The 15,806-nt window shown below is 37.5% G+C and overlaps 1 protein-coding gene across 2 annotated transcripts in view; it reads right to left on the minus strand.

Annotated features, from left to right (window-relative positions):
* TMX4 (thioredoxin related transmembrane protein 4) overlaps positions 1-15,806 on the minus strand; it is a 45,047-nt gene that overhangs the window by 6,773 nt on the left and 22,468 nt on the right. The window contains exons 4-6 of one of the 2 annotated variants that reach the window (XM_043602865.1): positions 15,071-15,199; positions 12,456-12,501; positions 3,373-3,474 (exon numbers count right to left, since the gene is read on the minus strand). In XM_043602865.1, coding sequence (XP_043458800.1) covers positions 3,373-3,474; positions 12,456-12,501; positions 15,071-15,199 — 277 coding nt within the window. The remainder of the gene's footprint in view (positions 1-3,372; positions 3,475-12,455; positions 12,502-15,070; positions 15,200-15,806) is intronic. The other variant, XM_043602866.1, reaches the window with a different exon arrangement.

Below are 15,806 nucleotides of genomic sequence, written 5' to 3' on the forward strand. Positions count from 1 at the left end.
TCTCATTAACTGTGTGACCCTGAACAAGTCATTTAACTGCTTTCTCACTGGAACTCTCTCAAAAGGATGGATTTGGGTTAACCTATCATGAAAGTCTATTTTGTATCTAATAGTACACAATTCCATCATATAGCCTTAATTCAGAAACTGGAAGGAAAACCCTCTTATTCTCCCAGATTCTCTCAGTTCAAGATCTATTTTCTCATCTAGAGAACTATTCCCTTGGAATGGTCCACTTCCTAAGCCACTAAGAATGGCACTGTTTAAAAGCAGGGTCTAGGGGCGCCTGGGTGGCTCAGTTGGTTAAGCGTCCGACTTCAGCTCAGGTCACGATCTCACGGTCCGTGAGTTCGAGCCCCGCGTCGGGCTGATGGCTCAGAGCCTGGAGCCTGCTTCTGATTCTGTGTCTCCCTCTCTCTCTGCCCTTCCCCCGTTCTGTCTCAAAAATAAATAAACGTTAAAAAAAAATCAAAAAAATAAATAAAAGCAGGGTCTATAGGGGAGTAGTGCCCTTTTCTTCCTCTTCCCTTCCAGGGTTATATTTTCATGTTCCAGCTGTGACCCAGGTAGATACAGATAGCCATGCAACTAAATGAGGAGAGGAGTCAGATTTGCCACCTTTCACAGAGAGTGAAATCTAGGCCTCTTGATATTAGAGACCCTCCTCTGAGGGAGGCTCTGTGCTCGACACTGGGGAGCAACACACAGAAAAATAATCTACCCAAGTACCAAAATTTAGACAGTCACCACATATACCAACTGAAATGGAGACGGGAGAGTAGAGGCATATGATCGCTGCCTGTGTTTTCCACTGCTCTTCTGTTTGCCTAGAGCTTTGCTGTCTTTTATCCTTCAGAGCAGAGTCACTGATGACAGAAAACGACACTGCCAGAGTGATTTCATATACAGATGATACACTTAAGGGTCTTTCCCATATTGATTTAAAATGCAAAATATATACTTGATTTCTAAAACTGGGCCCTTTGCTGACATGTGCAAAATAACATTTAGTATTAACATTTCAGCCATCGTGAGGCTCAATCACGAAAACAAACAAAAATCTAAACCAGCAGCCTTGTTTTGACTTCTCATCTTCTAAAATTAGGAAAAAGTAGAAAACATAATAGGCTTATGGGAAACAATGACTTGATCAGGAAATGACTTCTCTATGGAAAACATCCTGCCCTCCTGGCCACTGTAGAAGTTAAACTCCATAAGAATTCATACAGGGAAGAACTTCCAGGGTCACCAGGACCAAGCCTCAGGTGACTGCATGCCTGGGCTCTGCTTTCAGCCCTCAGTTAATGGCAAAGATGACATACAAGACAGAACTGCACACCTGCAGACCTCCCTGAAGGCAACAATTCTGGTTGTTGTATGCTTCTTTTGGTATGTATTACAGTTGTAGAAAAGGAATATATTACCAGAACATTTCTGAGTTTATTACTGCTTTGAAATTATTACTATTTTGTTAAATAGTTACTCTCCCAATTTCTTATAAAGGAATGATATTCTATATCATTTAATCACTTGAATGGTCTATAATCAACTCTCTTGTTTCTTCAGGCCAAATCTTAATAACCCTCCTGTACTGATTATTTGAATCTAAGTTCCCAAATGAAGTTAGGGCATAGACAAGCCTGACTTGATTTCTTGAATTTAAAGTTGACCTCAAAGATAAATTTCAAAAAACCTTTATGCTGAGAAGAGTTTCCAATGGTCTTCCAAAAGGCTCACACTCAACCTACATTCTCCATAACTCCACTTGAGAACCACCCAGTATCTCATGGTGCTCCCCCTACAAAAGCCTCACACTCATGTGGCCCTAAAAGACACCACCAGAACAATCCAGAACTAGACCATAGATAGGAGAAGCATATTTATATCCAGTCAGCTTTATACAAAATCAAATACTTTAAGGCCAGTCAGTCAGGGACATGTTAGTTAGCACTAGGATTAATGCAAGCTAATGAATGACATATCTGAGTTCCATCCCCACCTGTGAAGCTAACACCAGCAGTCACAAATCAAATACACCATAATTTGAAATAAGCATGTTTGTAGCAAAGCCAAATCGAATCAAATAAAAGCCTCCTTGGCTTCTTGGGAGTCTGACTTTGTCATCCCAAGTTATATATCAATATGGATAAAAGCAACTGCTAACACTTTAAGCTAATTTTTAAAAAGAACTTGCTAATTTAAAAAAGGTAAACAAATAAAATAAAAAGAACTTGCTAAAGAGCTGAAATGCATTATACAGTGTAAGGACAGACCTACCTAAATGTTTGTCCTTTTTACATAAATTCTTAATAATCATCAATATATATCAATATATATCAATATATATCAATCATATAGCATTTAGGAGCTGTGTGATAAATATATAGCACAATGGTTTTAAAGACTTATCTTGGGGCACCTGGGAGACTCAGTAAGCATGTGACTCTGGATTTTGGCTCAGGTCATGATCTCACAGTTCATGAGTTCAAGCCCTGTGTCAGGCTCTGTGCTGACACTGGGGATTGCTTGAGATTCTCTCTCCCTTCCCTGGCTTGCGCACATGTGCACTCTCTCCAAAATAAATACACTTTAAAAAAAAAAAAGAACTTATCTTAGAGTTTAAAGCTCAAATTGATCAAGTGTGGGTAAAAAGAAAGATTAAAAAATTATATAAAAGAGTAAAACATGCCAAAACCCTTACAGTTATCTATACAGCTAAATAAATAAATTTATTATTTCAATTCTTACCTAAAACATCTAGGAAGAAAATGCACAGATACCTATTAGATACCACTTTTTACACCGAAAGAAGACATAGTAATGTGCTTTGCATCTTATTTTTTCCCATAATAATGACTGTGTTTTTTGTCTACCTTATCTGACAAATTCCACCTTGGGATAACTAGAGTCTATGTATAAGTAGCTGGTCAGGATTAGAGATTCAATTGGAGGATATGAACAAGAAAAAAGTCATCTTGTTCACTCAAGGAACAAATTCACAGGTTTGGCCTTATCACCACAGTGTTTCAATCAAGTAGGCAATGTGTGAAATCACAGCTGACTTGGTTGTCTTGGAAACTGACTATGAATTCACATAAGGTCTCCAATTCTTTCATTACCGCCTATATTCTAGGCAGCACACATCTTCAGGATATTTCAGGATAGGATTAGGAGATAACAATTAAATGAATTTTCCATTATATCTCAAATTACCACTGACAGTAATATCAAACAAGTAAATGCTACTTAACTTCTTAGATTATACACAAAATGATATTTGTTTATGCATCTTTTCTTCCTTGGCTGCTTTCTAGTTTTGCATAAAATCCATGTGGCTTTACAGAAAGCGGGGGAAATGGCATTATTTCTTACCAGACCCATGAGAAGGCCAAAAATCAAGGTGGCCATGATGAAAAAGACATAAGAACACCAAGCAGGAATTCCAAGGGTCACTGTGAAATAGTTGTGAAGATGCTGTAATCAGAAGAAAAATATAAAATAAAATCTTTACTTATTACCAAATATGTTTGAATCTCCCTCCCTAGCTATAACTCAAGTCTGCAAATTATTTCTACATGTATGAGCTCCCACAAAGGTCATCCAGTCTGCATCTATATGATTCTTCAAGAACAAGTCAGATTTTACAACATTGAAAATCTGAGAGTAATAATCAAGGTCATATCTTGACCTTTGTTCTCAAGTTATACTTCTTTGAGTTCTATTTCTTTGTTCATGATCTGGTAGAACTCTGGCAGAATTGTTTTTCTAGCCCCTCCTTTCATCATTTCATAGATTCTTTTTGGTCATTCTCCCCTAATAATTCTGTATCTCAATTTTTACTCATCCTATGGCATCCATAAAAAATTAAACTTCTTGGGCCTTTGTCAATTTTTAAGTGAAACTAAATTACTACTTACAGAGTATCAACCATTTAAAATGTCTCCATACTTCCTTTTTTCTAATCAGACCATTACTCTACCCCACCCATCCTCAACAACTTTCGTAATTCACTATAAAACTGAAAATATAATATTACACAGAAAAAATTTTTCCAGTTAATTCATTATGAACAAATGAGATTCCATCAGTCTTTTGAGTAGAGCTCACATCCCTTCATTCTTACTGTTCCCTCAGACCCTATTTGATGTCAGATACTTTAAAAAATCAGTGAAGAGATACCATTTTTGCTAGAAATTATTTACATGCTAAGTCATATAAATATGAACCTACTAGTTTGGTGCCAAGGCCCTTTTAAATGTGGGCTTGTAGGAGCCATGCTTCACCATGATGGCTTAGTGATCATCTGTGTTAGGTCCTTCCAGCTCCAAAGCAGTCATTCACTACAATCCAAGCACTTACCGGACACAAGATGAAATGGCCCTGAGCTAAATGCCACAAGCAAGCAGAGGTAACAACTGAATGACTTTCCTAGAGCTGATGAGGTGGGTGACAATGAGTCCTAGTTTCTATTTTAATATTTCTCAAAATCCAAATTACTCAAGTATCTCCTGTTGGCTTTTCCATTTATAAATGCCAATACAATTAAATAATATATTTTATTCTGGTTTAATTCTGAATGATAAACCAACAAACAAAAAAGCTAGTTCATTGGTCTAGAATAATCTGAGATCTCCTCTCTCCCAATTTCTCATTCATTAGAAGAGATAGATCTAAAGACCCAGCGAGTAATTTACACACTGATACGTGCAAAGTGTTCAATAAATACTTATTGAACAAAAAAAAAGATACTAGCAAATCCTTCAATTATTCATAGGAAATGCAAACAGCTTGTGATTTGTAAAACTATCATCTGTGCTCTGTTGATGGAACTGGTCATCATTTTATCTTCAGCCGAGGCAATTGTTTATTAAAAATAATCTGGGGTGTCTGGGTGGCTCAGTTGGTTAAGTGTCAGACTTTAGCTCAGGTCACGATTTCACGGTTCATGAGTTCAAGCCCCGCATCGGGCTCTGTGCTGACAGCTCAGAGCCTAGAGTTTGCTTCAGATTCTGTGTCTCCCTCTCTCTCTGCCCCTCACCTGCTCACACTCTGTCTCTCTCTCAAAAATAAACAAACAATTAAACAAATTAAAAAAAAAAAAAAAAGAATAATCTAACATTGCGCTGCCCAGTAGGCAAAAGAGGTATTTGGGATAGCAAAAGCTTGCTTTATTCAAATTCTGTTCAGTGTAAGTTCTAAAATGTATCATACAAATTCTGTGTTTTCATAGTTTATGCTTTTCTTGATGACTCAGTGCCACTATCAGGATTAAACTCTGAAATGTGCCGAAGAATTAAAAGATATGGAAAGTCAGTCTGGCTTTGTGCTGACCCATAGAAATACGCATTCTGGAGCTTGCTTTATAAATAATATCCGTCTATATGGCTGGAATGAATAATGTCCAGTCATTAGTCCTTCTAGACTTTAGGTCCTTAGGCCCTTTCTGCAAAATAAATGATTAAAGTAACCTTCAAGAAATTTTCTAAGTTATTTTCTAGAATTAAGTAAATTGTTTGCGTTTGAATTATTGCATTCCAAGTCAGACATTTCTTAGTGCATTCAAAATATCTTCTTATTGTAGCAAGCTCTGCTTCAATTTTCTTGTATCAACTTACCATTTAAAGGATTTATTTGAGCCTCACTTACTTTTTAAAGGATTTATTTGAGCCTCTTAGAGAAACCCTGCCATCTTGTGGTCTTTTAGTTGATTAATATTAAAGCCTCATTAACCAAGTTGTGTTTTCACAATTGCAGACATAAATCCTTATCTGTTTACTTTGTCTGAGTCCACAAATAGTTTTAGAACACCTTAAGAGTGTTGGGGTTTGTGGTATTGAGTACTTGAAATTTTGATATATATATATTTTCAAGTAATAACTGATTCAAACTGATCTCAGTTTTAGATTCCTATATTTCTGTTTCTTTAATTGCTAAAGTGACAGTTTTCATTTGTGGAAAATATTGATCCTTGTTCAATATTATATCTCATTATAAGGAAGCATCTTACTGTTTCTTTAAAAAGCACAAAAATAGGGGCGCCTGGGTGGCTCAGTCGGTTAAGCAGCCGACTTCGGCTCAGGTCATGATCTCGCGGTCCGTGAGTTCGAGCCCCGCCTCAGGCTCTGTGCTGACAGCTCAGAGCCTGGAGGCTGTTTCAGATTCTGTGTCTCCCTCTCTCTGACCCTCCCCTGTTCTGTCTCAAAAATAAATAAAACGTTAAAAAAAAAAAAGCACAAAAATATCATCTAATGGGCCTGATGACTTATACTGCACTATTGTAATAAATAACTGAATTAGAGCTAATTTTTGGCTAGATACAGATTTGAGAGGACTGATGAAGACACCACTACAGTAGAATAAATGAGAAGAACATTCTACCCTGTGGTCAGATGGATTTAAGGAATGGAGTAAGGCCAAGGCATCCACGGATCAGAGCTAGAGCCTTCTCTCTATAGAAATCTGTAACTGATCTGGGATCAGAACCACTGCAAGTCAGGTTAGATACTGCCCAAGGGCACCCATCCAGCCTAGTGTTGCACAGTCTCATTCAGAGCTGGGCTGGCCCTGAATTACACGAGAACCTTTTGGATTTTGATCCCATCAATGTGGATATACTCTGAGGACATTTGGGACAAACCCAATATCCCTTTCAAACACAGATCAGAATCCGCAAAACATCTGCCCTACATGGGAGCAGCTCAGAAAGACTTTCTCTAGTAATGGCCAAGGGTTCACTTCACCTGCGATGTTTTACTCTCACACTTGCAACAAGACACAATCTTGCAGCCTCTTGTAGGCATTGAGAGAGGTATTTTGTGGGTGTACACCATCCCACTATAATATGGTTCTAGATAAATTCACAAGGAAAAAAAAACCTCAAAACAGTAAGAGATGAGATGCCACTATCTAAAACACAGAGAAATGTTTTGAGAGCTTTAAAATATACTCTTGTTAAGTGTCGGTGTGGATGTGGAGAAAAAGAATCCTCAGGCACTGCTGGTATGAATGCAAACTGGTGCAGCCAATGTGGAAAACAGTATGGAGGTTCCTCAAAAAGTTAAAAATAGAACTATCATGTGATCCAGTAATTCCACTACTGGGTATTTACCCAAAGAATATGAAAACACCAACTGGAAAAGATACATGTACTCCTATGTTTTTTTGCAGCATTATTTATAAGAGCCAAATTATGGAAGCAACCTGAGTTTCATCAACAGATGAGTGGATAAAGATGTGGTACATATGTACAATGGAATATTACTTAGCTATAAAAAATGAAATCTTGCCATTTGCAACAACATGGATGGATCTAGAGTGTAAAATGCTAAGTGAAATAAGTTATCAAAGACAAATTCATATGATTTCACTCATGTGGAATTTAAGAAACAAAACAAAGAAAAAAAGACACAAACCAAAAAACATGTTCTTAACCATAAAGAACAAATTGATGGTTACCAGATGGGAGGTGGGTGGGGGATGGGTGAAATAGGTGAAGGGGATTAAGAGTTCACTTATCATGATGAGCACTGAGTAATATATAGAATGGCTGAATCACTATATTGTACACTTGAAACTAATATAGCACTATTTGTTAATTACACTAGAATTAAAATTTTGGAAAAAGTAGTCCCACTTTGAAAAAAAAAACCACTCTCATTATTTTCCAGTCTAAATACTCATGGCCTATAATTCTCATTGCGAGGGATTCATAAGAGCGTTAAATCTTCTCCATCATAGACCGTCCTCCCAAAGACGCAGCATACCTTACTGCCTACATCCTTGCATAACAGCCATAACACTGAAGTAAGTTACATACTACATTAGCTCAGCAAGCAGCAAAAATTCACCAAATCAAATAATTACTGAAATGCATGCAAATGCTAAACCTAGTTCACAAACGTACACGTTGTACAACTGGCATACAATCCTATTTTAATCCTGTTATCAGCCTGGATTAAAACATAAATGAATAAAAAGATAAAGTATTCCTTATTGACTAGTCAGAGGTAAAAAGTAAAATCATGATGACAAGTGATTAATGAATACAACTAACAAGAAACAGTTACCAAGTACTGACTACATGCCAGGTTCTATGCTAAGCTCTCAAAGTGTTCTAGTGACAACAGTTTATAGCAGGAGAAACTAATGGGTTCAGAGATACACACACAAGGTGGAGAACAATGAGTTGTTTCTCTGGAAGACAGAAAGCTAATACCTATCTGCACCACTGTCGCTAACTATGAAAAGAGATGAAAAGACAAAAGACTAGAAAGTCTCTTCATACATGTGTCACAGACAACAGCTCCGGGATTCCTAACCCTGACTGTGGCCCCAGACTCAGCGACAGTGCTTCCCAAGTTCAATCTCCTGTACATTGCTTTCATGACATTAGTCTCACCTTGTACTATCTTTTATATTTGTTAATATTTTTCATTAAGTTGAGTGACTTTTTATAAGTTCAAAGAAATTTTATATTGCTACCAAAAATATATAATCAGTACCAATTCCATATCTAGAAAATGTCTATCCATTCTTTGAGAAATTCCTTGAGTTGTACATCTTCCAGGCTTCAGTGACTCTAATGAGGTAGGCAAATGTCAAGACTACATGTGAGGATAAGTGTTATAGTTAAAGTGGCAGTGACTTCTAGGAGTTTATATAAAAATTAAAATACATAGGTGGATACCATCATCACTGGATTGGAAAGACAATCTGAATTTTAGTGACTGGACAGAACATTTGAGATTATCAACCACCCCTCCCCCTACTTTTCCCACATTGTTGTACAAGTTACCTACCAAGCATCCCTCAGATTCCAGAGGACAGCAGGAAGCTCACAGGATCTGGCTCATAACACAATTCAAGGAACTTCTTCACTCAAGCGTTTATTCAAGCAAGAACATATGGGAGGTTGGTGTAGAGTTAAGAAAGCCAAATGTAGAGCACAACAAAACCCTTGAGTTCATAGGAACTCAGCTGTGTGGGTGTCTCCTCACCAAGCAATTCTGACATCCTGAGGACAAGTTCTTATTTCCAAATTGCCAGACCCAGCAGGCTGGCTTCACTACTAAAGCAGAAACTCAAGGACTTTAAGGATTAGTTAAGTAGGCTCTGATCTTATAGATGCTGCTCTTCTTTTTATTTTATCTTTTCATTACAGAATAAAAGACAAATACAGAGTAAGATAAGAGATTTTTTAAAAATCAGCCATAATTTCAGTATCAAAGATAGCTACTGTTGATATTTGATTAATCTCCTTCCAAGCATTTTCCTACATACACATAAAAACTCCATATGAATTTAACCTTACACAAACTGTTTTGTTATCGTTTCCCCCACTTAATAACATAAAATCTTCCCTATAGAAGTATTTTTTTAATGTTTATTTAATTTATTTTGAGAGAGAGAGAGAAAGCATGAAAGAGAGTACTTGCACGTGAGTGTGAGCAGGGGAGGGGCACATACAGAGGGAGAGAGAAAATCCCAAGCAGGCTCCACGCTGTCAGCACAGAGCCTGATATGAGTCTCAAACACACTAACTGCGAAATTATGACCTGTGCTGATATCAAGAGTTGGAGCCTTAACCAACTGAGCCATCCAGGCGCTCTGCAACACCCCCATAAAAGTATTATACATAACCAGCCACTCATGCATGGTTAGACTGTTGCTGAAGAAACACTGACTTCTATCTGTCTATGTAGGCACAACATCTCAGTAGGATAAGAGATTGTGGGTGGGCATCAACAATCTTGTCTCACTGGTATTAGCCACTCTGTGTCTTTCCTTCTTCCCTGTTTTGATCTTCTTCCTTAAAGACTTTATACTCATTTAGTTCTTGCCATTCCCTCTCCCTCTCCCTCCCTCTCTCTCTACATGCTGTTTCTTTTGTTCACTGTTAATATGATTGCACTATAGTTTTATATTGTCTAGACATGAGTTATAAACAGATTATGTTCCCCACAATTATACATTCAACTGATGAAAGGATCTTGGGCAAGGGAGATGTGCTGGCTAAATATGCTGAGTGGGCTGGGTAATCGGCTAGGAGGACTGGCTCAGTAAGTGGTTCTTTAGGTGTAAAAAGGCAAGACTACACCTGAAGGCTGAGGTGGGAACCAGGCTGAAAATCATACCCTCTTTGAATAAGAGGGCCAGGGCTCAATTCTGGAAACAGGTTGTGAGAGCCCTTCCCAGAGATTTCATGCAAGTCTGGAAACTTGTTTCTAAGAAAAGAAGAAACTACAAAAGTTGCCAAGAGACTTGAAAAACCTAGATGCTGATACAGAGGGTGATACATGATTTCTATCACAGATTTTTAAGGTAATGAATACACATACGAAGAAATCAAAATAATCTACAGATTTACCATTTATGTTCTTTTAGTCACGTTAACCCCCAACGTGCACGCGCGCACACCCCCCCCCCCCACACACAAAATCTATAGTCAGGGCAAATACATTACTGATGCTAATAAACATAAATGGACTAAATTTATCATTTAAAAGAATTACTTGTTGCTGTATGCATTTTACAAGACTCATTCAAAACAGAAAAAGCAATTAAAAAGGTTGAAAGTGGAAAACATTCCAGGCAAATACTGACAAAAAAGAAAAAAAAATATGGTATTAATATTAGATAAAAGTGATTCTGTAGAGTGTAAAATGTAACTGTGTGTCAAATTTAACAGTTTGTTCTATAAAACTATCTTCTTTTGTCCCCTTTTAAATATTGGGAAATATATTCTAAATATACATGTGTATATAAATATCATATATACTCTACTTCTCAATCACTAAGAAGAACATCTCAATTGGTTATTCAGAGACAGATCATATTCTATTCTCCAAAATGCCCCCCTCTTTTTTTTTTTTTGCAGTCTGACACATCCACACAGAATCTTTCCATGCTTGCCCATGGCTGGAGCACTGTGTGTATGAAGATAAAATACCCACTCCTGGCCTTGACACAACAATGCCACATATTGTAATTATTTGCATGATAAAATGAAAAACTGTAACTCCTTACCTAAACTCTTGCTTATCAAAGCACAAATGCCAAGTTATATGAGGTCAAAGTAATTGTTTTTCTTCCCAGATACTGTATTTGAAAATACATCTCTTTTACAATGTGTGAAATTGATGACCAACTTCCATCCAAGCTCTTCTTAAACAACTAAACAAATTCATCTCTTGACCTGCACTTATTATAGGTTCAATGCCAAGATCTTGCTCTCATGATTCCTGAAATCCATCTATTATGAGTATCCTGTTCAATTAGACATTATAAGGCTACAACGTTCTCAGATGGCTATCAGAATATATGACTCTGACAACCTTCAGTGTCAACATACTGCAAAAGGTAAAATCCTTACTCTCAATTCCCAGTTGGCAACTCATAATTCTCAAATCCTGAATAAACTTCTCACCAGTGTTAAGAAAATAGTAGAAGGAAACCATATAAAACTCATGCTATCTGGTGAGAGGGAAAATCCAAGTTATTATTTAATATCATACACAAATGCCAAAAAATAATTAACAAACATTAACTAAGAAATACTGAATCCAAGTGACAAACTTAATTTCTGTTTTTAAAAAATTCTGAAGTTACTATTCTACCTCACAAGGCAGAAAATAAAATATAACTGAAAAACTAGGATGCAAAAGGTTGTTCTTAAATTTCCTAAACATACACTGATGTGCATGAGAAACAGAAGAGTCTTATGAACTTCTTGAGTGTTAAGTTCCAAATATGACATCATGACTTAGAATCATAGTTTGAAAAGACAAATATAAGTACACACTTCTAAAGATTTTTTTTTGAAATACTTTAAGGATATATATTTAATTCCACAGCAAGTTTGTTAAATTTGGCAAAATTTAGCCCATCCTACACATAAATGGAAGTAAAAGATTATGTAACACATTCAAGATTATATAATTGTTCAAATTTTAACCTAAATAGCAGTTCTAACTCACTGAAATGACTCAGGGAAATGATAAAATCACATATACGAGGGACACTCGAAGTTCTTCCTAAATTGTCACAGAGTAAATATCTTAGGCTTGTGGGACACATGGTCTCTGTCACAGCTACTCAACTCTACCACCATAGCATGAAAGTAGTTCTAGACAACAGGCAATGAATGAAAACAAATGTGTTCTAATAAAAGTTACCAAAACAGGTGGCCAGTCCCCAAGATATAGTTTGCTGATCCCTGACACACAGAATAGGACTTTGACACAGTAGTTACAGGTCCGTGTTCAATTTATGCCCTTCTACACAGAGACACGTTTCTACTGGGGACTCCACATGAGAGCAATTGTGTGCCATAAGGAGAAAAGTGAACTACAAAAGTACTTATAAGTGTTTACTTTCCTATTGCTTAGAAGCTACATTCTTACTCCTTAAAAACCTCTCTGCCAAGATAGTCACAAAAGGTATATTTAATTACTCACCCATATCTTGCCAGAGATGCTAAATAGACCAGCCATTCCAGACATCCTAAAATAAATTAATAAATGAAGAGAAGGAGAACCACTGGTGATATATACTATGATGAAACAAACCAAAACAAAGCTTAGGTCATAAGGATCTGCCCCTCCACTTTTTGCAATATGTTGTCCTCTCTCCTGGATTTACTTCCATTCCCATAAAGCTTAGATTTCATAGCCTTCATTTCAATTCCTCTGCTATAAATACATTCAACCCCCCTGGCCCTTTCTCCCACCATTATACATACCTGGCAAAAACTCCAACCCTGGGCAGCTGCATGTCTCTGGAGAAAACCACATGACTGACTGACTGCTCCCCCTTCCCAGTCACAAACCTCAGGAAGCACTCAATACTGCATTGTCTTAGGCTCCACTTGAGATGACAGCTCATGTCTTTTCCCTCTCTTCAGACCTTCCACACCCTCCCCTTTCCGTGCATGCTTAGCTAACAAATACTCCTTGTATGTCCCTGTGAAATCAGAAGCCATTGTGTGACCTCTCTTATCTTCCCACCATCAAATCTGAGCCTGGTGTACACCTGATCTACCTCCTCCTGTTACAGCAGAGAAAGTTGATCTGCCCTACCACAGTCTAATTCCTCGATTTGCGTCTTGGATCTTTAGTCTTGGACACTTTAGTCTTGTTAATGACTTGGTTCTTTCTGCCACTCCTTTTCCTACATTAGTAATTTCTCCCTTTCTGCTGGATCATTTTCTTCTGCATGAAAACATGTTCTATCCCCTCTTTTCTTTTAAAAAGCACATTCTTAGACTTCACAAACGTCTCCAAAGAATAGCTATGCTTACTGTTTCTTCTCCTCACCATACCTTTAACCATCACATCTGGCTTCCATCCTCACTACTACATTATCACTACTTGTCAAGACCATGATGACTTTGCACTGCTTTACCAAACATCCATGTCTCGGACTCTATCTTTTACCCTTGGTAACACAGGACACAAGTGACTAGTCCCTCTTTCTTGAGCACTCTTTGCTTAGCTTCTAGGAAATCGTACACCCTTAACTGTCTGCCGGCCTCATTGGTACTCATTTTCACTTTCCTTTTGCTGACTTCTTCTCTACTCATCTTAATTTTGGGGTGTCTCATGGCTCAGTCCCAAGCACTTTTCTTTTTACCTCTCTCTAGGTGATCCCCTCCCTTCTAAGGTTTAAATACCACCCACACACTTTGTTCCTCAATTCTCTATGGAGACCCATCTCTACACATTCAACCTGAGAGCTCTAGAAGGAAGTCTGCATCTCAAACTTATTTTAAATCCATCCATTCTCTCAATTCCCACTGCTGACACGCTGATAGGCGCTACAACCATCCCTTGGCTGGACACTGCAACAGCCTTTAACTGTCTCCCCTCATCCATTTGTGCCCTTTCCAACCTCTCCTCCTAAGAGCCATCTTCTAATTGTATGCACTGATAACATCCAAGGTCCAAAATGAGACCCAGACCCATATGATCTGGCTCCTGCCTCTCTTTCTCGGTGTATACCACTCCTAATCCTTTTCCCTGTACTCAACCTTGTTTCTGCTCCTCAGCACGATGAGCTCTTTCCAAATTGGGGCCTTTGGCCATGCTATACCCATTGTTGAGAATATTCCTACCCCTGCTCTTTACCCAGCTAGGTCATTCTATCCTTCAGATCTGCCTGCTACTCTGCCTTTCATCCAATGGACGCCCATGTCCCCATAGTTCATCCCTGTCTTAGTAAGGGTTTGTTTTTAATAGCCCTTATCCAGACTAAGATTCTTTATATCCCTAGTTGTTTTTCTTAATATGTCTTACTTTAAGTTTCATAAGGAGAGCAGAGGGACCAACTCTGTCTTGCTCCCTGTTAAATATCTAGCACCTAGAATAGCATCTGGCATAAAATCAGTACTCAAATATTTGTAGAATGAAATGCCAAAGATGAACTGCTTTTACAGTAAGCTATGTATTTCTTGGGTATTTTATAAAATACTATTTCATGATTTATTCCTGAAATATTGCATGATTTGATTCTATTTCACCAGGAATATTCCCTATACTTGTGTAAACTAACATAATATTAACTGCAATTATCACAATTCATTCAAATTTAAAACCAACTGTGGAAAAAAGTTAGTATGGTCTGGCATTATGTACTTCACCAAGAATTATACAGTTTGCCATCATGAACAAAAGTTACCCCCAGCAGTGTTACGCTAGGCAGCCAAAGACACCATAGGTTTTATTTCCACATAGATATGATAGCTTCAGAAGAAAGAATGGTAAATGGTATTCAATATCATATTTTGTAAAGACAAAACAGTTGATATGGCTTAGTGCAAAAGCTAGAGGAAAGGCTTTTGTAATCCACCTGAATCTGAATACTTAATTCCTAGTATACTAACAACTGGCTGAAACATATGTGGGTCATAAAACCAGAAACACAACACAGGCCAAGCATGATCAGTATGTAGTCTGGGTAATCAGAAGTGAATATGAAGAAAAATGCAGACCTTGAATGCCTATGGACTGTTAACTTGATATCTCTGTTTTATAAAAACACCCTGTCATAAAAAAAAATAATAATAACAAGTTACGTCAGAGAAGCCGGGGATTTCCAGCCAGTCAGAGGCTCAACTGATTGCCATTTCTTCTCTAAGATATAATTCTGCAGGTCTTCATAGATTCCTGGGCCACGGTAACGGCGGAATATTCCATCCTTTGCACTATAAATTATAAAAACAAATAGAAAATAAATCTATTAAAGTGATAAGTGTTATAGGTAATAAAAACCAAAACAACAACTAATTTTACATGTGAACTCTACTTTGAATTTTAACTTGGCTCAAATAAAGAAAACAATTATAGGTAAGCATAAATCAGAAGGTGTGCATTATATTAATCTGTTACAGCTGAGAAATTCCAAAACAGCAAGCACAATATATTCTATGTGTAATTTTATCACTGCACAATTTGGGACCACAAGCAAAGTTCTTGGCAGTGTCTAATCTACCAAGTTTCTTATTATTTTTGCTACCAATGATTTCAATTTTTCTCTTACAACAGCAAAACATTAATTGTTATCAAGCTTTAAAAAACTGCATCCACACTTACAAATTTATGTCATTCAAATCCCTCCTGTCAAAATTAACAAAACACCTTGTATTCTCCAGGCCCCTCGGCCTTCCTCTCATTTTCTCGCCATAGTCCAGCTGCCGTAAGGGAAGAGTCTACACTTGCCATTTGCTCCTCCTGTATTGCTTATTCACTACTCATGCGATTGGTGGTTCTGCTTCCATGACTCCAGAGAAACTGCTCTTATGCTCATTGGCA

This window comes from Prionailurus bengalensis, chromosome A3, assembly GCF_016509475.1.
Source record: "Prionailurus bengalensis isolate Pbe53 chromosome A3, Fcat_Pben_1.1_paternal_pri, whole genome shotgun sequence".
NCBI classification, from domain to species: domain Eukaryota; kingdom Metazoa; phylum Chordata; class Mammalia; order Carnivora; family Felidae; genus Prionailurus; species Prionailurus bengalensis.